We start from the raw sequence: 23862 nt of genomic DNA on the forward strand, positions 1-23862 counted from the left end.
TTTGAACTTCCAAAATGCAGTTTAAATGCGGCTTCAAACGATCCCAAATGTGGTTGTAAATGATCCCAGCCGAGAAAGAAGGGTTTTATCTAGCCTAACGATTGGTTATTTTCATAAAAATAATACAATTTATATACTTTATATACTACTATGGGTGTTTGATCTTCTTTGCATGTTTACTTTACAAAGACTGTGCAGCAATGTGGAACAATTTTGAAATGATTTTTGAAGTTGAGGGAGAAAATACGATTGGAGTTTTTCGACATACCCTAACTGTCTTGAGCCAGAATACACAGAGTTTAACGAGAGCAAGGCAAGATGAGTGTTTGAGAATAAAAAGTATTTAAATTGTACTTTTTAATAAAAATACCGATCTTTTTGCTAGATAAGACCCTTCTTCATCGGCTGGGATCGTTTACAACCACATTTGGGATCGTTTGAAGCCGCATTTAAACCGCATTTTGGAAGTTCAAAATCGGGGCACCATAGCAGTCCATTATATGAAGAAAAATGCTGAACAGTTTTCCTCAGAAAACAATTTTGTTACGACTGAAGAAAGAAAGACATCATCAGCATCTTGGATGACAAGGAGGTGAGTAAGTGGACTTCTTTTAAGCCTTGAGTTTCCGAGTTGGGGGCGTGTCAGTGAGTAAACGTGTCGGATCCAATAGACGCAGCCAAATGTGACGTCACCATCAGCTGAAGTGGCTGCGGCTCCGCCCACTGAGTGGCAGCATTGAGTGCTGCGACAGAACACACAAAACAAGAACGAGCCTGAAAATGAGTTCACAGGCAAATTTGCTTTATGTATTTTCCCTGGAGTTAAAACACGATTTCTGGCTGCATCAATACCCATTGACCACTTAATATTTGTTAAGTTGTTAGGAACCTTATATCAGGTTCAGCAACATTTCGTTTAAACTGATAATCGTTTGTTTTACTCGCATTTTCGCATCTTCCCTGTTAAATCCATTTACGCTGAAAGCTCTTTTGCCACTCAGTCTGGCTGAGGGGGCGTGTCCCGGTGGGAAAGTGACGTCAATGCATACCCTCTATACATGGTTAAAAACAAGTTTTTAATCTAATTAATAGGGATGGGCGATATATCGTTTGCAATATACCGGTAAAAAAAATTTCCCCACGATAATAATTAGTCTTCCCGCGTCTACAGTAGCACATGTGCGAAACAGTTTTGCATGTGTATGAGCCTGTTTACAAACCTGTTGTCCAACAATGATATGATTTATTGACATGTTTTTTCTCTAAATTCACTTTATAACATAGTCGACTGTTTGAAGTAACCTTTTGCGATCAGGCATGGCTTTATATCACAGAATGAGGCAGAAATCATACTATTTTATAGTATTGTAAATGCTATGTTGATTAGCATTGCATTATTAAATATACTTTATCCTCATAAAAATACCCAAGATTGCTTGAAGAACACAGACAAACCATATATTCTAGAAATCGTGTTTATTTTAAAGTTTCCTCAGTTAAAATTTCTCTTTCTGCATTTTATTCAGCTACAGCGATAACGCCCGATTCACACGGTTCGTCAGCGTTAAGGCTTCTCATTTACTTTGAATGGAGTGACGTCAAGCGTTGCCGAACTGAATTATGGGTCGGTTGCATCGTGTGACTCGCGACAGAAATTTTTCAACTTTTCAATCAGAACGCCTTATGCAAATATATTAGCGCAGATGCTAGCCAATCCCGTTTGGTGCAGACGCTGGCCAATCAGCGCAAAGCTTCAGACACGCCCTCCGTGAAGCGTTAAAGCTAAAAAAAAGTGGGTCTCACTTTAAAACATTTTCAGTCGGAAAAACTAAACTGTTTCATTACTACCTGAATCAGGTTAAAAAAAAAAAAAAACAATGTAAAGAGAACGAAATACTTTTATTTTAAAAAATATGTTGTTGCCCTTTCGGTTCAGTTAAATCATATACATTCAGATAAAATAACTCATACATTTTAGATTACACATATCTATGGTACACATTTGATTTCTTTAATAAGGAAATATCAGAAAAGATCAGAAATGCTGAGGTGGATATAAAAAAAAAAAAATCTGTAAGCTCAAGGTTTTGTGGTTTTTAGTTGTTTGACATTAAGTGCTCCATTCTGTGAACTGAAACAATATCTTTAGACCATACCAGCAATGATAATGTTGAGCGATCTAACATTGTGTCCAAACCAGGTGCTATAAACCAATTTTTGAAAAAGTGAAAGAGTGACAGTATCATTTATTTGACACCAAGTGTGCTGCACACGTCCTGAAAAGTGAAGCCAAAACATTTCAATCGCCCCCTGGTGGTTGGTTGCAGTATAGGTCATAATTCACACCCTCACCATGTAAACAAATGGGTCATAAGCTGATGTAAAAAAATCAAACTACACTAAAGATATATTTTTCCCAAAGATGGTGTCCATTATTTTAGGTGCTTTCCATCACTTTTTGGTATACTTTTAGGTACTTTCTATCATGCTGCCGTATGTTCATTTGCTTTTGAAAGTTTGCTTTCAGTTCATTATTTGATTTTATAAAAAAGGGGTATGGTGTCATGATTATGAGCTTGTGATTGGGTCTGCCTGATTTTGGGTGGACTTTGATACCACAGCTCCAGTACTACGCTTGGGCTCCAAATTAAGATGTTTTGGCTTCACTTTCCTGTAGCAGAAAAAAGTGGACACACGTCATCCATTTTTTAACAGTCTATGTTTGACACATTTGAACATACAGCTGTGGAATGAGGTGGTGGACCAATGAGAACTTGCTGTGGGTGGAGCTACCTGAGGCACCGTGACACAAACAAATGCAACGTCACCAAAAAAAGAAAAAAAAAAAACGTGTTGATTGTCAGGGTCATAGCTGGTTCGAACGCCGTTGAGATGGATTGTACACATGATGGGTAAATGTCTCCTTCGGGGATCTCAAAGCGGCCAGGGCAGGTCACTAAAGTCCACGGGACCTCCCAGACCTGCGTCCGCCTCCAGCAGGCTCATGATGATGGCCATGGCAGCCTCATCACTGCTGGGGCTGCTGGAGCCCGGCTCGTCCATGATGTCACCGATACCGATGTGTGAATTATCACCTACAGATCAGAGGCGGTATTGTGAACCATTTCAAAAGCAATACTAACAAATAAGTGATTAAATCACCTTGTTAACTTACTTAAAATCGAGCTGTTAGAGTAAGGATATCCTATGCTGTCCTGGCCTGACACCATCCCTGCTGAAGGAATGTCTGAAGGAGTTCCACCGTTTGAAATCTGAGCAGTTAGGAAAAATTAAAACAGATGACATTTAGTATTATCACATTAATGTAACATTACATGAACATTCAGTACATCTAAATATGTTTGTCAGAGATGCGAATTCTCTAATTTTTTCACCTTCATTTTACCGAGATGTCTTTCTATTTTTTAAATGAACACAAATTAAGATTATTAGAAGAATAATTCATCTCTGAGTCCATATATTAACCCGAAAGTTTCAAAAACATCAAAGCAAACACGAAGGCAACCCACAGGTTAAAGCAGATGAATCAATTTAATCTAAATTTTCACGTTTGTGAAATCTGAAGAAAAAATTACTCATAGGATCGTCACAACCAGGGGGGAATTGGGACAGAGTTCACAGGGCCAATAGGCCTGAGCATTATGTTGAGAGCCCAGAATGGGCCCAGAATACCTAGTGATACATCTGAAAAAGGTGAATAAATAGTGAGAAAATTTTCATTTTTGGAGTCATTTCTTTAAAATTCAATTTTAATGGTTAAATTAGATTTTAGTAGTTCAAAAGTTTATCTAATTACATTTTAGTAATCAAAAAAGCACGTCTAATAAATTGAAATCATGAAACATTTTAACAAGTGTAAAAATATACAGTCAAACCAAAAATTATTCAGACAACAGATATCATTTTTTATATTTGTTTTTACTAGTGGGTGCAGGGCACTATAGTTCATTTATGTAAAGTGAGGATGGCAAAATAAAAACAATTTTAAAAAAAATATATGTATTTTAGGGCTCTGTTTTATTTATTTGTTTGTTTGTTTATTCATAGGGCTCTATGAAATCTGTGTTTGTTTGTTTGATTGATTGATTAATTTAATTTAATTTAATTTAATTTTGTTTTGTTTTAATTTAGTTTATTTTGTATTTTATTTTATTTTGATAATTTTTTCCAGATTGTTTTTTTTTTTTTTTCATTTGAATTATTCTGGATTCCATTTTGTTTTTTATTTTAATTTAATTGCGTTTTAATGGTTAAATTAAATTTGAGTAGTCAAAAGGCATGTGTAATTAAATTTTAGTAATCAAAATGGCATGCCTAATTATACAGAATCATAAAGCAGCATTTTTGCATTTTTTAATGTTTAAAATTGTGTGGCACTGTCTTAAAAAATAGTTTTTATTTTATTATCATTATTACTTTGAGAAGTATATTCTGCTGTACAATAATAATTTATTTCTGTCAAAATCTCTTTAAGACTTTTATTTTGATGGGTTGTGAAAACCTCCGTGAAAGATTTTAAATTAAATGGTGAAATGCTTGTGATGTGATGTGTTTACGTCCTCTTAATATAGTGAGACGGCAGACACTGAAAACACCATGAGCATCACGTGTGCTTTAGTATGTGTATAGCAGTACACAAACTGTGCCACTCATTCACTTGTGACAAGGGCAGAAGATGCTGACTTCATATTTCATTAGATGTGTTTTTGTGCTTTTATATTCACAGACACTAGTCCATATTGTGATTTTATTAAATGTACAGCCCTACTTTTGATTTATTCATCCAAAAATTGCCAAATTCCACGACATTCCTCATTATACTGTAAATTCCAATCTACTGTTTCCCTTTAAGTGAAGCGCAAATGTTACCTTTCTTCCCCCCGGTGAGGATGTGTCAGGAGGAGGGGTGCTGTTGGTGATGTTAAGGGGGCTTGAACCACAACTAGATGGGGATGAGCCTCTTATCCTGTCAATCATATCAATGAAAGGTAAAATCAGCTGCAATGTCATCAAGATCATGACTCAAATGCAGATTATGAGACTTAAACTGTGTAATCCGATCAGCTCACCTCTGTATCTCCATCACTTCCTCAGCAATCATGCGGCCGATCTTTCCTGCTCCGGGTCTTGTGCCTCCAGGGATTCCAGGGACAGTCTTCCCTGTGCCTGCAGAAGAACACGGAAATATTGTTAATGGTTCATCACAAATGCCAAAAGATGACCAACAGACTCTATACATGAATATACATGATTTTTTTGAAGTGATATACAACCTACCTACATGCATATACAGTTGAGGTCAAACGTTTACAGAATCTGCAAAATGTTAATTATTTTACCAAAATAAGAGGGATTGTACAAAATGCATGCTATTTTTATTTAGTACTGACCTGAATAAGATATTTCACATAAAAGATTTACATATAGTCCACAAGAGAAAATAGTACCATTCATATAATGTTGTTACCTGAATGATCCACAGCTGTTTTGTTTAGTGATAGTTTTTCATGAGAAAAACCCTTCAGGTCCCACAAATTATTTGTTTTTTCAGCATTTTTGTGTATTTGAACCCTTTCCAACAATGACTGTATAATTTTGAGACCCATCTTTTCACACTGAGGACAACTGAGGGACTCATATGCAACTATTACAGAAGGTTCAGATGCTCACTGATGCTTCAGAAGAAAAAAACGGCGCATTTAGAGCCAGGGGGTGAAAACTTTTGGAATTTGAAGGTCAGGTTAAAATGAACTTATTTTGTCTTCTGGAAAACATGTAAGTATCTTCTGTAGCTTCTGAAGGGCATATGACAAAAAATAAGATATTTAGGCAAAATAAGAAAAAAAGAACATATTCTGTTCAAAAGTTTTCACCCCCTAGTTCTTAATGCATCGTGTCTCATTCTGAAGCATCAGTGAGTATTTGAACCTTCTGTAATAGCTGCACATCAGGGGCGGATCTAGAAAATAATTTTTAGGGTGGCAAAGGGGTGGCATGGGGTCTATGAGGGGTGGCAACTCCAAAGAAAGCCCCCATGCATAGTTTTTGAGGATTAATAGTCTGACATACACAGTCGTGTTCACAAATATTGCATTACCATTAAGTAATCTATATTTTATATTTATATTCTATATTTATGTTTAAAATGAAAAATGAATAACAACATTGCAATGTCCATCATGGCACCAAGTCAATAAACAATATATAAAAAAAAAACTTCAACAGGTTATACAGTAAATGTTTCTGAGCGATTGTATTAAATTACTACTTAGATGGTATAAATCACGTTTCAGTGCAAGTTTAAGATGTTAATGTCGATGATTTAATGTTAATTTCCTAACATTAGAAAGAAATTTATTACAATTGTAATTATAATATCAAAGCACTGAAACTGGATCAGTTTTGGAAACAATGTTTGATTTTCTGTTATTAACAGAGGAGGGAATGTCTGTAATCACTCATGACACACAATCAACCATAAAATCTAGCAACACCACAGCAACTGCATAGCAAGAGCCTAGCAACCACCCAGAATATCCTAGCAACCAACTAGCAACACTTTAGCAAACATCTAGAACATGTAACTGACCAAACTATTTATGTTTTTAAACAAGTCTTAAGACAAGCCAGCATAAATTTGTCTTTCAAATGTTTTAATCTAGTTACTACAGGTATTCTTAAATGATTACACACAATTCAAATACAACGATGACTCTCCTGCCCAGTGAACACTCATGAGATCAATAAAACTAACAAAAAACTCTTATTAGGAATTCATTTGCAACTCAATGTTAATTACAGTATACAACATAAATTAAATTACAGATTGCTAATTCAGCAATTAACTTTTGGGAAAAATATTTTTATTTTACTACTGTAAAGTAATCTTGCAGCGGATGAAAAGCAATAAAAAGTTCAAATAACAAAGAACTGTATATGAACTTGGTATGCACCACAATACAGTACAGTAAAAAATAAAATTAAAAATTAAATTCAGCATCCTCTGCACATTTGGCTAAATGTCATTAGAGTATACAGTACTATCTGGTCTCCTGACACAAGACTATATCTCTAGGTATTCATTTCTCAGTTCTACAAAAATGCAGGAGGCTACACATAAAAAATGGTTACAAATAAAATTTGACAGTCACTTCTGAAGGTGTACAACATGTACTACAGTTTACTGTACATACAGAATAGTGAAACTTCCATCATCTAATATACTGGTCCTGTACTATAATTATACTGTATGTGTAACCCTGGTGAAAAAAACAGCATATGCTGGTAGGTATGTTTTGATGCTGGGATGCTGGTAAGGTATGTTTTGGTGCTGGTTTAAGATGGTCCTTTGCTGGTTTATGCTGGTCCTTGACCAGCAACATGACCAACATAAACCAGCAAAGGACCAGCTTAAACCAGCACAATCGAGACATTGTTTTATTATTGATTTCATGCTATTATTATTTCGTCGGATACGGCAAAAAGGCCTATATCCATGATGAACATGGTGCGAGCGGTCAGAGAATCGGATCACCGAACAATTACGCGATGGATCTCCGGGCGGGATTAGATGTCTCGGAGTCTTCTGAGTTAGCCGAGAAGCAGTAATTATCTGATTCACGAACACATGTAAAGCAGTTCATTAGTGAACTGGGCAGCGCTTCGTTTTTGACTCAAAACGAACCTGTTCATAAGAGCCATTTGTTAAAGAATTTGAATACACTGGGCGCGCTGCGTGCGTGTGCAACTATCGTGCACATTCTATCGAAAGACGTGTTTTTTGCCATTATTTTGCATTACGCTGTCATTGCTGCGGCTGAAAAGTAGCACATGAAACACTGCTTACATTTATATTATATTTTGTGATAATTCTGGGGTGGCAGGTGGGGTGGCACAGCTTTTTCTTAGGGTGGCAGTTGCCACCCCGTGCCACCCCGGTAGATCCGCCCCTGTTGCACATGAGTCCCTCAGTTGTCCTCAGTGTGAAAAGATGGATCTCAAAATCATACAGTCATTGGAAAGGGTTCAAATACACAAAAATGCTGGAAAACCAAAGAGTTTGTGGGACCTGAAAGATTTTATTGAAGAACAGCAGGCAGTTTAACTGTTCAGGAGAAACAAGTGACTCATGAACAACTATCACTAAAAAACAGCTGTGGATCATTCAGGTAACAACACAGTATCAAGAATCAAACATATGCAGACTTTTGAACAGGGTCATTTTTACAAATTCAACAATTTTGTATGATCCCTCTTATTTTGGTAAAATAATTAACATTTTGCAGATTCTACAAGGTGTATGTAAACGTTTAAACTCAACTGTAAATGTATCTTCTGATTGACTGTGATGTTGAACAGAAAAATGACTTGTCACAGGTAACTTGTGTCTGAATAGGACAAGCTTTTACAGTCACTAGTTTATTTGCTGTGTGGAGAGTAAATGAAATCGGCTTACTGTCACCAGCTGTAAGGACGCTATCCATACTCTGGGGGGAGGCGGTGAGCTGAGGATAACCAGGTTCTGCTCCATCAAGAGAACTGCCTCTGAAAACACAGACACTCCAGTCAATAAACCAAACTATCAGAACATTACGACAAAATATTTTATCATTAGAGATTTTGTTCACTCACGAGACGACGGTATTAGTCGAGACGATGTATTCTACTTCTTTGGTCCAAGGGTTCATGAAACTGAACCAGCGACTTCTTAACGTTATAAAAGAACCATCTTTAATCTTGAACTTGTAACAGTTAGTGTTGATCTTCTCTCTCATCTGCAGTACTGCAAACAGACACATACAGATTGTAAAATCAGCCACAGAAATCTGCTCATGCTACACTGTATGGAGAGCATCGCTATGCTGTTACCCTGTCTATGGCATTCAGCAAGATGTCCGATGTCATCCTGATGGAAATACTCATAGAACGACGTGCCCAGCAGCTCTTGAGGTAGATAAGCAAGAATGGCTGTGGCCCTGAAATGAAAACAGGCATCTGTCACACACAGATAAACACAACAGGTACAGTAGTAATATCATGCAGACGTCTTATTTATTCTCTCAAACGCCAAAAACGCTCCACAGGGAACACCTCATTTTCAAAAAAATTTGTTTCAGATAAAATAACACTAATGAACTCTATATCATTTAGTTTGCACAACCTCCGCTCTTTCTTACAATTGACTGCAAGCTCACATTTAGATCCGCCTCTACTTTTGAGTGCAACGGTTCTCAACTGATAAATGGAAAATCCCCGTCCTACATTTTTTTCTGTTTGGATGGATAAGCAGAAACAGTATGTTTAACAGTACATCACAATATGGAAAGTCTGTCGCTACTTCTGTTTTTACCATGACACATAAAAGCCAAACAGTGACTTTGTCACTGTGTATTTTTAGGTGCATTGTGTGCCCTATATTTCCACCACTAGCCAGGCTGTGACCTTACATCCATCCGCACCAATTATCCATGGCTATATTTGGATACTGACCTGCATTGTGCTCGCAAAATCAAATAAGCTGTCACGCTAACATCAAGATTGGTCATAAGGTCAGCATGGACACCAAACGTTTGTTCACAAATCAGTTTATCCATCAGCAGACAAAACATATGTCTCCCAACCATAAATCAATTTTTACTTAACAGTTTGCTTGCACTTACACTAATGTAATTTTGAGTCAGGAAAATTATACTATATTATATTATACTATAAAATTATACAAGCATGTTGTAGTGCACTGGCATTGTTTAAGTTTATTTAACCAAGTTAAGGCGCGGCCACATTTACCGTTATTGCTCTGTGAAGGAAAGAGGAAAATTCGAAGCTGTTCTTGCCAGCTAGCAAACGAACCAAATGTAAATAACTGCTTTTCAAACAGCCTCTTAATGGAATTTTTTTTTTTTTATAATTTTATAGTGTGGTGAGTAAACACTCCCAGAACTAGTGCCACATCCACTGCAGATCAACAACTACCTTACTAACTATTAATAAGCAGCAAATTAGGAGTTTGTCAAGGCAAAAGTCGTAGTTAACGGTTTGTTAATAGCAAGAACTGGACTTAAAAAAAATGGAAAAATGGACACATTTTAATTTTCAGCGGAAGTCTATCAGGCATCGAAATTGTCTGGGCTTGTTAAAGGGTAAATGTGACTGCAACTTTAAACTGTGGCTGCATTTTAGGGCGCCCAATGGTCCCTAATTACCTTTGGTCCACAAAGACAAACTTCCCATCAATGGCATGGCGCGAGACATACTCTGTCGGCTTCACCCGGATGTCCCCGTTCATGGGTTGAGGGACAATATGAGGATGTAATCGGCCAATGGCCACTAAGCAGCTGAGGTTACAGCCTTCATTATCAGGCTCATTGTCTTCATCTAAGCCCATCTTTGTGGGAGGCCAGCTCTTCAGATAGCCAGTGCTGTGGATGGTGCAGAAGCTCTTGCGATCAGCTACAGGGAGAAAAAAACAATAGTTATGAACTGTGGTGTGTGGTGGTGTTCTGAAATGAGGAGGCAAAGTCCTCAAAGTTGTTGTTTTTTTTTTCTTTTTTAAATCAAATGTAAATTCATGCCCCAGACACATTTTCTTGGTTAAATAAACATTATTTACACTATCAGAAAAATAAAAATAAAATAAATTGTATATTTGTACATTAACAATGTAATCAGTATTGAATCTCATCAAGTTTTTAAGTATTTTACATTTATTTCAAAAAAATAATTAAAGGCAGTAATAATTTAAACAATATATATTTGTGAAATTTTGTTCAGCTATTCTTTTTAATAGTTAACTTATTAACATAATAAGTAGGGCTGCTAGAGCGAGTTAAGATTTTTCTGGACGACTAGTAGTCGTTCATTTTAAAGGAACACTCCACTTTTGAAAACAGGCTCATTTTCCAACCCCCCTAAAGTTAAACAGTCGAGTTTCACCGTTTTCGAATCCATTCAGCCGATCTCCCAGTCTGGCGGTAGCACTTTTAGCATAGCTTAGCACAGATCATTGAATCCGATTACACCAAATGACCAAATGACCAAAGAGTTTCAATATTTTTTCTATTTAAAACTTGACTCTTCTGTAGTTACATTGTGTACAAAGACGGATGAAAAAGTTGCGATTTTCTAGGTCAGATTAGACATTTTAATCTCTACAGATATATTTCTCATGTCTGTAAAATGAGTATACACAGAGTTTCACGCTCAAGTTCACAGAGACCGAGACGGCAGAAAGCAGATCCCATTTGCTTTCATTATTTTACAAAAGCGCAATGTTTCCATTGTTATTCTGGGTGTACACAAATAAATGTAGAGTCTTTACAGATTCAAAAGATTTATTACATCTAAAATACTAAAAATGACGGAGTATTTTAAGAGCAAGTGATCGCACCGGTGCCTCCATTTGTCATGCAGTAAGCGCTCTAATGTTCAGCTTCCTCCGCACAGACACTTGAATAGCACATATTTTTTTAGGTTAACATTAGATTGAGCTGCCAATATATTCAGAGGAGATACAGAAAGATCCAAAATCAAAAAGATACAAAAAATATCAATCAAAATCTCCACATAATCCATCATAACATAATTGACCAACATATTTTGATTGATATTTTTTGTATCTACTTTGTATATATTTGTAAATTGCCAATTAAGTAAATGGTCTGTCACTGATTCATTAATTTATTTGATTAGATACATGTGTGTTGATATGTAAGATATTGAATAAAAAAATATGTAATGTGAACACTAAGGAAGGTCCATCTGTTGATTTTAACATGCACTGAGCACTTTTTTGCACTTGCACTTTTTGAATAAAAGAAGATTGCTAGTATTTATTTGTATACACAGCAAACAAATTTCAAGATGAACTTTTTTTGCTCTCGCATTCCATATTTTGTAATGTTGCCATTGGTTTATTTTCATACTATGATTGTTTTTTTCATCCAATATTTTGCAGAGGCACTGCCTGTCTTGCCTCCTCAGAAGAAACATCACTGTATATGAAACATTGTCTTTGAATATTTAACAATATGTAAAGAAAACGAAAGAACCGATTCACCTTTCTTTTTAGAGCAAGTTGAGGGAAAATCTTTGTCTTCCATTTTGACAAGGGGCCTGTTGCACTTCATTCTGCAGAAGAACGAGCGTCGGGCCCCCGAGCACAGTCTGGAGGGACTAGGAGTGATGTCTGTCCTGACCGGCAGCCCAGCTGATGAAATAAAAATACATCAAAATTAGATAAGCTCAAAAAAATTATCAAAGAAATTATATTTATGTGACTAAAGGCTGGCATACACCATCGATGCTAGTTGGTGAAAGTTAAAGTCAGATTCTAGAGAGTTGATAGAATTCACATAAAATTATGTAGTGTATGATGGGAACAGACTCTGATTTTTTAGACTCTAAATTCCCATCAGCCACAGGACATGAAAACAAAGAATATGTTTTCATTTGTCACGTTTCTCCATGCAACGTGATGCATGTTTCTGTTTGAGTTTGTTGTGCGATCCTCAGTTGTTTAGTGTATTTTTCCTCTGTAATCATTTACAAAGTCAGCAATATGCCAATAAAAAAAACAAGTATGAAAAATTGTCTGCTTCAAGGTGCTAACTTACTTTTAGCATCGATGAGTCTTTCGCGTGGGGCTGTGTCAGATGACGAGAGCTGCTCTTTGACTTTTGCAATGTCTTTAGGATGCAAATAATCAAACAAACTTTGGCCAATCAGGTCATTCTGCAAGGAAAAGAGAGCAGGTAATATAGTGAGTCACTTCACAGTCTAATGATTCGTATATGCTGAATGGTGAATCATGGTAGCATTAGAAGGCCTTACCTGGCTGTAATTTAAAATTTTGTAGACAGACTCTGACACAAAAAGGATCTTTCCCCGATCACAGCCCACAACGAACAGAAAACCGTCAGCAGCCTGAGACGCAGAGTGAATCACCAGTGAGTCACAGCCAGGGTTTGTCATAGCACAAAAGGACTCTTTTCTCTAGGTCACCTACCCTTAATATTAAGTGCTTCAGCTCGTCGTCTGATAAAAAGGCTGGCTTGTAGTTAGCTTCAGTATAAGGGTTTGCAGCACCTTAAAAAGACAGTATAAAATACGCATATGTATAAGTAATCAATTAACTTGTTGTGAGTACTTGTATGAGTCAAATAGACAAAACATAATTTGAAGTACTTGAATTAATTGACCTGCTGTGGGAACCAATGAAGTATACATTAAAGGAGAAGTCCACTTCACAGTCGTGAAGAAATTATGTTTTTTGAGGAAAGCATTTCAGGATTTTTCTCCATATAATGGACTTGATTGGTGCCCCGATTTTGAACGTCCTAAATGTAGTTTAAATGCGGCTTCAAATGGCTTTAAACGATCCCAGCCGAGGAAGAAGGGTCTTATCTAGCAAAACGATCTGTCTTTTTTTTTTTTTTAAATAAAAATTTGTGTACTTTTAAAGCACAAAGGCTTGTGTAGCACAGGCTCTGGGATGCGCGTCCACGACACTATGAATTACGTCTAAGTTCATCTTCTGTGTACTCCGACTCAAAAAGGTAGAGTATGGTGAAAAACTCCATCTTATTTTCTCCTACAACTTCAGAATCGTCCGACATCGTTGTACCTTTTTGTCTGTAAACAGTGTTTGACTTACTTGCACTTTCTTAGTCTTTGCATGTTTAATTGTAAACACCGGGTCTGTAGTTCCGCCTACGTTCCGTGTGACCTTTCGACGTGATTCAATAGTACGTAGTGTCATGGATGCTCATCCTAGAGCTTTTGGGCTTAAAAAGTAAACAAATTTTTATTTTCCGAAAAAAATGACCAATCGTTTCGCTAGATAAGACCCTTTTTCCTCAGCTGGGATCATTTAGAGCTCTTTGAAGCTGCGTTTAAACTACATTTTGGAAGTTCAAAATCAGGGCACCAATGAAGTCCATTATATGGAGAAAAATCCTGAAATGCTTTCCTCAAATGCATAATTTCTTCACGACTGAAGACAAAAAGACATGAACATCTTGGATGACAAAAGGGTGAGCAAATTTTTTGTAAATTGTTGTTCTAAAAGTGGAGTTCTCCTTTTATGTATTGAGTGGCACTGTTTATATGTGACATTTATGTAATGGCATGCTTTCGGGATAGACAATTACAGTAAGGAGCCCATTAAAGAGACTTTGGTTATGGAAAAAATTATGGTAGGAAACATTATATCACATGCTTTTCCCTTGACTCACAAAACATTTGCGTTCCCAAGTGTGTTCACTTTGCAAAACTTTTGAGCTCCCCTGAGAAACTTTGCATTTGTTCACAAAACTTTAGCATTTTCTCAAAAATTGTTATTGTGTATTACAAAATATAGTTATTTTTAACACTCCATTTATATTATTTCCATCACTAGTTTTGCGTTTTCTCAAAAAGCCATTTTCAGGAATATGGAGAACTTTTGTGAGCAAATGCAAAATCATTGAAATATTATATTTTTTCTATCACCATGTCCCCTTATGTAATTAGTATTTTTTTTTTAGAACTGTTATTTGTTATTATGCAATTTCATTCAATGAAACTACATGATCATTAGAATACAGTACCTTAATAAAACCATAGTATTCATTATGATTATTTTAAATATCAATAACATCAAATATGTAACCCTGGACCACAAAACCGTCGTAAGTAGCACAGGAAAAATTATAGCCAACAATATAGGTCAAAATTATTGATTTTTCTTTTATGCCAAAAATCATTAGGATATTAAGTAAAGATTATGTTCCAAAAAGATATTGTAGTAAATATATCAAAACGTAATGTTTGATTGGTAATATGCATTGCTAAGAACTTTATTTGGACAACTTTAAAGGCGATTTTCTTAATATTTAGATTTTTTTGCATCCTTAAAAAAAAATGGACCCTTATGAATGGTTTTGTGGTTTAGGGTCACATATAATAATATACATCATTTAACAAATTATTTTAGATCGTAAGAAAATGTTGCATAAATGCAACGGTCTGTTCCAAATAACCATGTAATGCATAATACTCATTTAATCTTTAAAAAAAAATAATAATAATCAACTACTGTACTCAACTACAAAATTACTTGAATGCACATCTTTAGCATAAAAATTACATCAAAAAGCTGGGTTCTCTGCTAGGAATGACAGTGTAAATCTCACCTCGAAGTGTTTTCATATGCTGGACCGCCATGCGCAGCACCGTGAGTTTGTCCAGCTTGCGGGACATGGCATTGCAGGTAGGCACTAATGAAGCCAGCTCATCAATAAAGCTGTTCATCTTGTCTCTGCGTCTCTTCTCTATCTGACTGTGAGCCTCCCTTTTGACAAACAAGAGTCCAAAACAATGTTACACTCAGAAGAAAAGGCATAGGATCTACAACAGCATGTGATTTATTCACTAATAATTAAAAAATACAGAAATGCACCTTGCATTCTTAATCTGCTGATCGACCCTGTTGAGAGAAAAAAAGATTTTAACGTCTGAGAAATAATTAATCATGTAGGCTAAGCATAAACACAATAACCTACATAAACAGATCCAGTTATAGATGGAATAACCATATTTAAAAAAGAAAACAAATGTTGAAAATCTGGGATTCAAAATCTAAAACAAACTTAAAAATGAACAAAGTTTAGGGATTTTGGAAAATTTTAAACAAAGAAATCAATATGAATATATACAATTCTCCTTAAAACAGCCCCTTAAAGCAAAAGAGGCACAAACTACATAGTACACACACTACAAACTTAAAAAAAAACAAAACAAAACAAAAAAAAGCATTTTCAGTAGTGGCCATTTATACTGTATATTTATGTATATCAATAATTCTGTTTACCTTACAAGTTGTTTGTCCTTGTCTATGTCCATACTGTCCCTTAAAAATAAACAGTAAAAATACATTAGCTTAAATAGTTCATGCGTCAACCTATATAAAGTAATTTGAATGGGAAGACACCCTAATGAGAAATAAATATACTAAAATGTATTTGAAATACATTTATTTCATGCTAAGTATACTACAAATACATTTATATATTTATGCACTTAATAAAAATGCACTGCAATTGTACTTTTGGTATATTAAACTGGGATACTTAAAGTCTGCTAAATTGGAACAACTAATTTTGTACTTAATGCACTTTAATTAAGCAGAAATAGCATACTAAAGTTATACTGATGTAGATTTAATTATGCTAAAGTGGAACTATTGCAAGTATACTTCAGTTTAAATAAAGATCATACAGTTCTCATTTGAATTAAAACACATTTTAAGCTTACTATTACAGTTTTTCTCAGCCGCTTTGGTGCATTTCTCAGATCAGAAATGAAATTCTCAAAACTACCTGCTCAACCTCCACATCATCTAGTCACTTGTGCACATCATAATAGCAGTTTCTCATTCTTTTGAACAAGTTGCGATTGTTTTGGTACATTCATGCAATTGATTATGTACATTTGTCTCAGTTTTCCTACATTATCAGTTGCTAATGTCATGTTGCTCAAAATGTATTATATAGTTCTCTGTGCAATAGTCTTACCCCTCAAAACATCTAGTCATTAGTTCATCATACAAGTCATTACATGCAAAATGGTTGATCTAGTTGTCATAAACTGTCAAGTATATTTTCTACACACTTTTTGTAAATTTGCCATGCACTGTGCAGGTGAATCTTGACTTTCACTAATAAAGAGAATGTAGATCAACCCATGACAAACTAGTTCTCTGAAATTCCTCATACAGTACTGCATGCAAAAGCAAAGTTCTGCCTAAGGGGTGATTCTTGTGTTTGCCTTTCTAATTTTGTATTTTTGTTTTTGTGCCCATCCCAGATAGCACACATATATCTGTTAAAGATCACTTGATCTGAAAAGCATCTGCAGTGTACAAACATCTGATAGACGTCTGTAAGATGTCAGTTTTACATACATTTTACAGTTTTTCTCAGTCACTTTGGTGCATTTCTCAGATCAGAAATGAAATTCTCAAAACTACTTGTTCAACCTCCACATCATCTAGTCACTTGTGCACATCATAATAGCAGTTTCTCATTTATTTGAACAAGTTGAGATTGCTTTGGTACATTCATGCAATGGTTTTTGTACATTTGTCTCAGTTTTCCTACATTATCAGTTGCTAGTGTCATGTTGCTCAAAATGTATTATATAGTTCTCTGTGCAATAGTCTTACCCCTCAAAATATCTAGTCATTAGTTCATCGTATAAGTCATTAAATGCAAAATGGTTGATATAGTTGTCATAAACTGTCAAGTATATTTTATACACATTCCTGTTAGTCTATTTATAAATTCGCCATGCATTGTGCAGGTGAATCTTGACTTTCACTAATAAGGGAATGTAGATAAAACAATAACAAACCAGTTCTCTGAAATTCCTCATAGAGTGCTGCATGCAAAAGCGAAGTTCTGCCTAAGGGGTGATTCCTGTGTTTGCCTTTCTAATTTTATATTTTCGCTTTTGTGCATCTGTCATGTACAAACATCTGACAGACATCTGTAAGATGTCACTTTTACATACACTCTAAATCATAAACAGTAAAGACATCTAATAAAAGTCTATCTGACACCTGGTAGGAAACGTGCAGATGAGCGAACACTCTAAAAAATAAATCTTGCAGATGTAAATGTAGACGTGAAATAGACGTCTTAGTGATGTACGTGTACTATCAGCGATATTTCTTTTTCTTGTCTATCACAATGACTGTGTTTTTTCTTTTCTTTTTTCTTTTTTTGTCCTATCCAGTCTCTTTCAATCAATATCTCACATACAGTAATGTGTACATTTGTACTTTTGAAATGGATATATGACACACATAAGAACTGCTGCATTTCAATACAGTAACTGTCATGCAAACGATTGCTATAGTTTACATCAGGTAATGCTAATAGAATACACTGTTAGATTGACAACATGACTAAGAAAGTCACTCAGATTTTTTTTTTTGTCAGACCACTAGTGATAGTGTAACTGTGAATCCTATCCAGTCTATTTCAATCAATATCTCACATACAGTAATGTGTAAATTTGTACTTTTGAAATGTATATATCGCATACATAAGAAATGCAGCCTTCTGCGTTTCAATACAGTTACTGTCATGCAAACTATTGCCATAGTGTTATATTGACAACATGACTAAGCATTTTGACTATCTTGTTTGTGAACAATGACACAAGGACTCTTCATCCCGATGGCACTGATATGTTCATTGACATAAATACTTACTTTTGATAGATGAACTAAAGATTTTGAGTAAGTTACAGGCTTTTGCAGGTAATCCATTGTGTTGTGCTGTTTGTACAAATTGTTTTGAGAAATGCACATACTTCTTTGCAAATATTAAGGATGATTTGAGAAATGCACCAAAGCGACTGAGAAAAACTGTACGAAATGTGCATTGTGCACAAGTAGTACTCCAAATAAAGTTTCAATACAATTTTTATATCAGTAAGTCTTGAGTGATATGTCAGCAAATGTGTTAATACATTTAAACTATAGTTACTATGAAATAAATGTATTTCAAATGTATCACTTTTTTTACTAGGGTGATTTCAAGCACATGAAAAACTCTTTAAAACTAAATATTTTTTTCTCTTCCTTGATTATAATTACAGTCCATAAATGATTAGGTTAAGAGCACATCTGATTCATTTCTCAGCACTAAATGTCATTACAGGATAACGATCCCACAATATAGTACCAGTTACAAATATGCTATGACTTGATATGATGTAACTCCCATTTCACGCACCATCAGCTCCAGCTTGGCTGTTACATAATGGCTTGTTTCATAACTGACCACAATGAAAGAAATTTTACACGCTGTTTACCTGAGGGCTTGACACTGATAAAATCTACCACAGATTTTTCTCTCCCAGTTGGTTTTAGTCACCTGAAACCCTATGACCTCAATGATATGCGTGATGGATGATATAATGGAACTACACGTGTCCTTGTTTGCAAACAATTAAAATAACTAACCTGATATTTTTATAATATGTCAGTTTTATTAGAATCTCATGAACCCCCTTGGATGCAAAACTCTGCATCACAAGTTTCTGTTCAAAACAAACCTCAAAATTATAGCAACATATAACACAATAACTGCCATTATGCATGATATTTAGACACTAACAGTTATAAACTATTACAAGGGGTGAATTCACCCAGAATAAATTGTGACTAAATTGCGCAGATGATGTTTATACGCACAAGCTGTTTGCATTGTTTTAGCACCTGATTCACTAAAATTTCCTGCAAATATGTATGCACAATATTTGCCCTTGAAACACTCTGCACTCCATCTCATTGCATGAAGTGAAAATATCATATTGGGATATCAAAGGTGCTGGATTACATTTGTCTTAAAATAAGAACAGACTGAGCAGTTTGACCAGTTGGTATGTCTTCATCCATACTCACTGACCGTTCACTCTCAGAGGACTGTGTGAGCTGTGAGCTTGGGATGAGGAATCTCATCCATGAAGACTCAGATCTAAGAGGATAAAATTGGTATTTTTCTCAAAAAGAAACGGAGTTCATTTTTTTAATCATATGAATAATGTGCCTGTTCTCAAAGAAAGGCACACTTACAGTACAGTCTAGTGATTTAGTGATGTTTCAGTGATGACAGTATGGTTATCAGGTTTTTACTGTTCATGTACCATGGGTATGCCATGGTTATAGAGTTTTTGTGAAAGGAACTGAACATTTTTACACTGGACTGTTGTAAAGCATAAGTCATTTAAATGTTTTGATACTTACTCGAAAGAAAATCCATCAATTCTGTGAAAACAAAGATATTGAAAAATTTAATTTCAGATCATTTCACATTAAAGGAACAGTCCACCCCTCCCAAAAAAAAAAAAAAAGAAAAGTCACACAAAAGAAAGAAAGTCACGCAAAATTCTTAAAGGTGAGTAAATGACAAAAATAAATTCTTTTTTTAGGGCTGTCGCGATTCGTTGATTCTAGTCGACTATTAGATTTTCAAAGATCCTCGATTTCTTTTTTCCCGCGTCAAAAACCGGCAAAATACCGGAAGTGATGCATTTTGATGTCCACATATTCATTAAATTACAGTGGCTATAGCATTTTTGTCGTAAAGAAATGTCAATATTAAACAGATTAGATCGCGTAGTAAAGTGTAACAACAATCGTCAGGTTGTTGGCGCCCTCTACAGGCATTATTTATAATGCGTAATGTACATTAGTTCTATCGTTTGTAATACATTATGTATTTTAACAGTTTTGTTAAATAAAACCATATGATTTCTTGCTTTTGATACTTTATTTAAACTAATTATTATTGCCTCATTGCTATTATATATGAATTTTTAAGTAATTTTAAAGGCTACTGTTCACTTACATCTATTTTTATTACCACAACATTTTTTTTTTTTTTTTTAATTTCCAAATTCATTTTTTTCCATTTGAATTTTTCTATACTCTGTTTTAATGGCTAAATTAAATGTTTTATTCAACAAGCTAATTTTCAAATGTATTACTTTTTTACTAGGGTGATTTGAAGCGCATGAAAAACACTCTTTAAAACAAAATATTTTTTTCTTCCTTGATTTGGATTACAGTCCATAAATGATTAGGTTAAAAACACATCTGATTCATTTCTCATCATTAAATGTCAGGATAAGGATTAATTAATTGAGTTTTACAGTTTTATTTTTACCAAATTCTGTGTTTTCCATTACGTTTTTTGGGATTCCATTTTAATGGTTCCATTTTAATAATTAAAAGCGGCTCCAATTAATTGATTTTATTGAAAAAAAAAAAAAGAATATTACTTTTTTCTTTTTTTTGTCAGAAATACTGTGTATTTACATTTTTCCTAAATAAATTTGTACATTTTTCCTAAATAAATTTGTGATTTTTTTGCTGTTTAGATTAATTGATTAATCACTAAATTAGTTGATAGATTAATCAATATTATAAAAATTGTCATTAGTGGCAGCCCTAAAATTTTTGGGTTGACTGTCCTTTAAAAATACAAAACATTCCAAACTCATGGTAAATGTTTACGATTTATAAACGATCAACAATGAACTTCTGTGACAGATGCAAAACAGGGAATGTGAGTGGAGAGAAGAGACACCAAGTTTCCTTCAAATCGAAATCAATTCTGTAATTACTCAAATTCCAATCCATTCCAGATGTTCAATTTTCTGCTTCTCATTTGCAATTTAGATGTTGAGCGGGATGCATTAGTATGATGACATGATTGTTTGAAATAATTGTATGATTGTTAATGATGAACTGTTTGAAAAACTACATATGTAAGAGCAGATAGTGATATATTACCCACCTTTTTAATTTTTACAACAGATTTTATTTCCATATGTTCATTATTCTGTAGTCTCACCCTTCACATTAATCCATCATTCATTTTCACATGCATTTCAGCATTTGTATGTTTGTTATCTTTATGATGATATTTCATAAATTCAAATGTCTTAATCGTATTGCTAACAGCTTATGCATGCTGTGTTTAGCGTGATGGATTCCTTTAGCATGATGAAATTAAAATGTATGTGTAATGTTTGTTTTTCGAGTGATGTCAGAGTCAGAATGAAAAAACTTGTTACAAGCAAAATGATGCAATTCTGCTCCATGCTTCGTACCACTCACACACTTAAGCATACTATTTACTAGCATTCAAACTTTTGGGGTTGGTAAGATTTTTTTAACACTTTTGAAAGAAGTCTCTTATGTAAAGCAAAGCTTTTTTTTAAATCAAAAATACAATTTACAGTAATATTTTGAAATGTTACTACAGTTTAAAATAACTGTTTTCTATGTTAATATATTTTAAAATGTAATTTATTCCTATGATGCAAAGCTGAATTTTCAGCATCATTACTCCAGACTTCAGTGTGAAATGTTCCATCAGAAATCATTCTAATATGCTGAGTTGGTCCTCAAGAAACATTTATTTTATCAATGCATTGCTTAATATTTTTGTGGTTAATGTGATTTTTTTTTTCTTCAGGATTTTACAGATTGGAAAAAAAAAATAATAAAATCTTTCTAACCCCAAACTTATAATGTAATTCCAGACACTGGGTCTTGAATATCATCATGAATTCTGCTTGAGTCCATTACGAGCACACATATGTGAATGATGATAAGCGATCCTGAGTTAGAGACAGAGAGTTAGAGGATTTGTTAGAACTTGCTCTTACTGATAGTCGGTGATGCTGCCCTTCCTTTTGCGGGTGTAGTCCATGCCCGGCGTTCCCATGGAGCTGCTGATCAGATCAGTGGAACTGGGAGACATGAACTCATTCATCGTGGAGGAGATGTCCATTCTTTGGTCTGCCATTAGACCATCTGCAAAACACAAACATCAATTTAACCCCTTAGTCTCTTGTATTCTGTTATGGGGAAAAAAAATATTGAAAGTCTATTTCACAAACTTCTTAAAGTTCATGATAGCAAACATGTAAGTAAAGCAAACGTGATAGTTAAAGACCTAATACAATACAAAAAAAAAAAAAAAGTATAAAATGTTAAAGATTTTTAAAACAGCAAGTAGAAATATAAAGGTAATACTTCTCAACTCACAATAGAGACAGACAAGGGCAGTTCTTCCTTCACCATTTCCTTAGGCTGTCTGACACGATCCTCCTCTGCAAGAGAAGAAAGTTGTGGTAAAGCAGGATATATAACCTCCACCCTAAGAGAGCTTGAGCATTTCATAACCAGACACAAGAGAGGGGTTTAGATGATGTAAGTGAGCAGACAGCCACTCCTCAGTGTCATATACAATGGGGTTCAGCAGTAAGAGAATGGTAAAAATCAGTTGTGTTTTTTAACCTGAAAATAAACCAAGGTTTGACAAAATTAAAATGTAACAAAAAACATGCCCTGAAATTAACCTCATAAGCCTACTGTATCATATTTGATACATAAAAAGGCCTCTGAATCATCAAAAAGATAAATAGATAAATGTAAAAAAGCTGTTGTACTCAATTTATTACATGCCTTCTGTACAAAAGGCCTTTTATTAATTCTAATTCAATTGTTATGACATATTTGGTGATTTAACATAAGTAAACATAAGAATGAAATTTATACTATTAAAAATATTTCAAGTTGAACACTTACTTTATGGTAATTTTGGTAAAATGTATTAAATATGAAACAGGCTTTTATGGAACATTCATTTGTTTATCTCTCAATCATTGTATTGCATTGCATAATATGTTTTGCTACAACAATGTACAGAGCTTTTATCTAAAAACCAAGCATTTAAATTTCATTTTACTAAGACATTTTATTGGGAGATAAACTGGTATTCATATGCATTTTATGCAAGGAGTCTGTTACACTGTTATAAAGATCCCACTGATTTACTTTACAAGCTATCGGAATTTCATCTTACTTTCATCTTTGATTTCATCTTACTAATTGGCCATATAAATGCCAGCAACTGCACCAAATTGCATGTTTTTGCTCATTTTGGAGTATGAGCTCCATATTCTCCTGTCAGGTCTGAAACTAATTTCACTATTTGATTTGATTTAGATTCACAAGCTTGCAATCCGATTCGACTTCTGATTCAATTCAGTTATATAGTTTATACTGTATCAGGTACAGTACATACCAAATTTTCTCAAGCAAATCTCTCAACTAATGCTGTAAATAGACATGAGTTATTGGTACTACATTACTATAAAATTGAAGGTTAATATTAACCGATTTGTATACAAATGCTTAAATGACACTCAGTTAAGTTTTTATAATAATGAAGTTACAATTACATAATTATATTTCCACTCCAATTCGTTTTTTGAAAT

The 23862-nt window shown here is 34.5% G+C and overlaps 1 protein-coding gene across 4 annotated transcripts in view; it reads right to left on the reverse strand.

Annotated features, from left to right (window-relative positions):
• Positions 1-1880: 1880 nt before the first annotated feature.
• bmal1b (basic helix-loop-helix ARNT like 1b) overlaps positions 1881-23862 on the reverse strand; it is a 30991-nt gene continuing 9009 nt past the window's right edge. For 3 of the 4 annotated variants that reach the window (XM_051114613.1, XM_051114615.1, XM_051114614.1), the window contains 19 exons: positions 22628-22692; positions 22246-22393; positions 19814-19834; positions 19476-19544; positions 15869-15907; positions 15458-15484; positions 15192-15349; positions 13025-13104; positions 12850-12942; positions 12633-12750; positions 12077-12226; positions 10224-10470; positions 8890-8996; positions 8653-8803; positions 8477-8565; positions 5091-5187; positions 4891-4987; positions 3176-3272; positions 1881-3095 (listed from right to left, as the gene is read on the reverse strand). In XM_051114613.1, the coding sequence (XP_050970570.1) occupies positions 2935-3095; positions 3176-3272; positions 4891-4987; positions 5091-5187; positions 8477-8565; positions 8653-8803; positions 8890-8996; positions 10224-10470; positions 12077-12226; positions 12633-12750; positions 12850-12942; positions 13025-13104; positions 15192-15349; positions 15458-15484; positions 15869-15907; positions 19476-19544; positions 19814-19834; positions 22246-22385 (1941 nt within the window). In that variant the 5' untranslated portion in view covers positions 22386-22393; positions 22628-22692 and the 3' untranslated portion in view covers positions 1881-2934. The remainder of the gene's footprint in view (positions 3096-3175; positions 3273-4890; positions 4988-5090; positions 5188-8476; positions 8566-8652; positions 8804-8889; positions 8997-10223; positions 10471-12076; positions 12227-12632; positions 12751-12849; positions 12943-13024; positions 13105-15191; positions 15350-15457; positions 15485-15868; positions 15908-19475; positions 19545-19813; positions 19835-22245; positions 22394-22627; positions 22693-23862) is intronic. The other variant, XM_051114616.1, reaches the window with a different exon arrangement.

This window comes from Labeo rohita, chromosome 7 (genome assembly GCF_022985175.1).
Source record: "Labeo rohita strain BAU-BD-2019 chromosome 7, IGBB_LRoh.1.0, whole genome shotgun sequence".
Taxonomy (NCBI): Eukaryota; Metazoa; Chordata; class Actinopteri; order Cypriniformes; family Cyprinidae; genus Labeo; species Labeo rohita.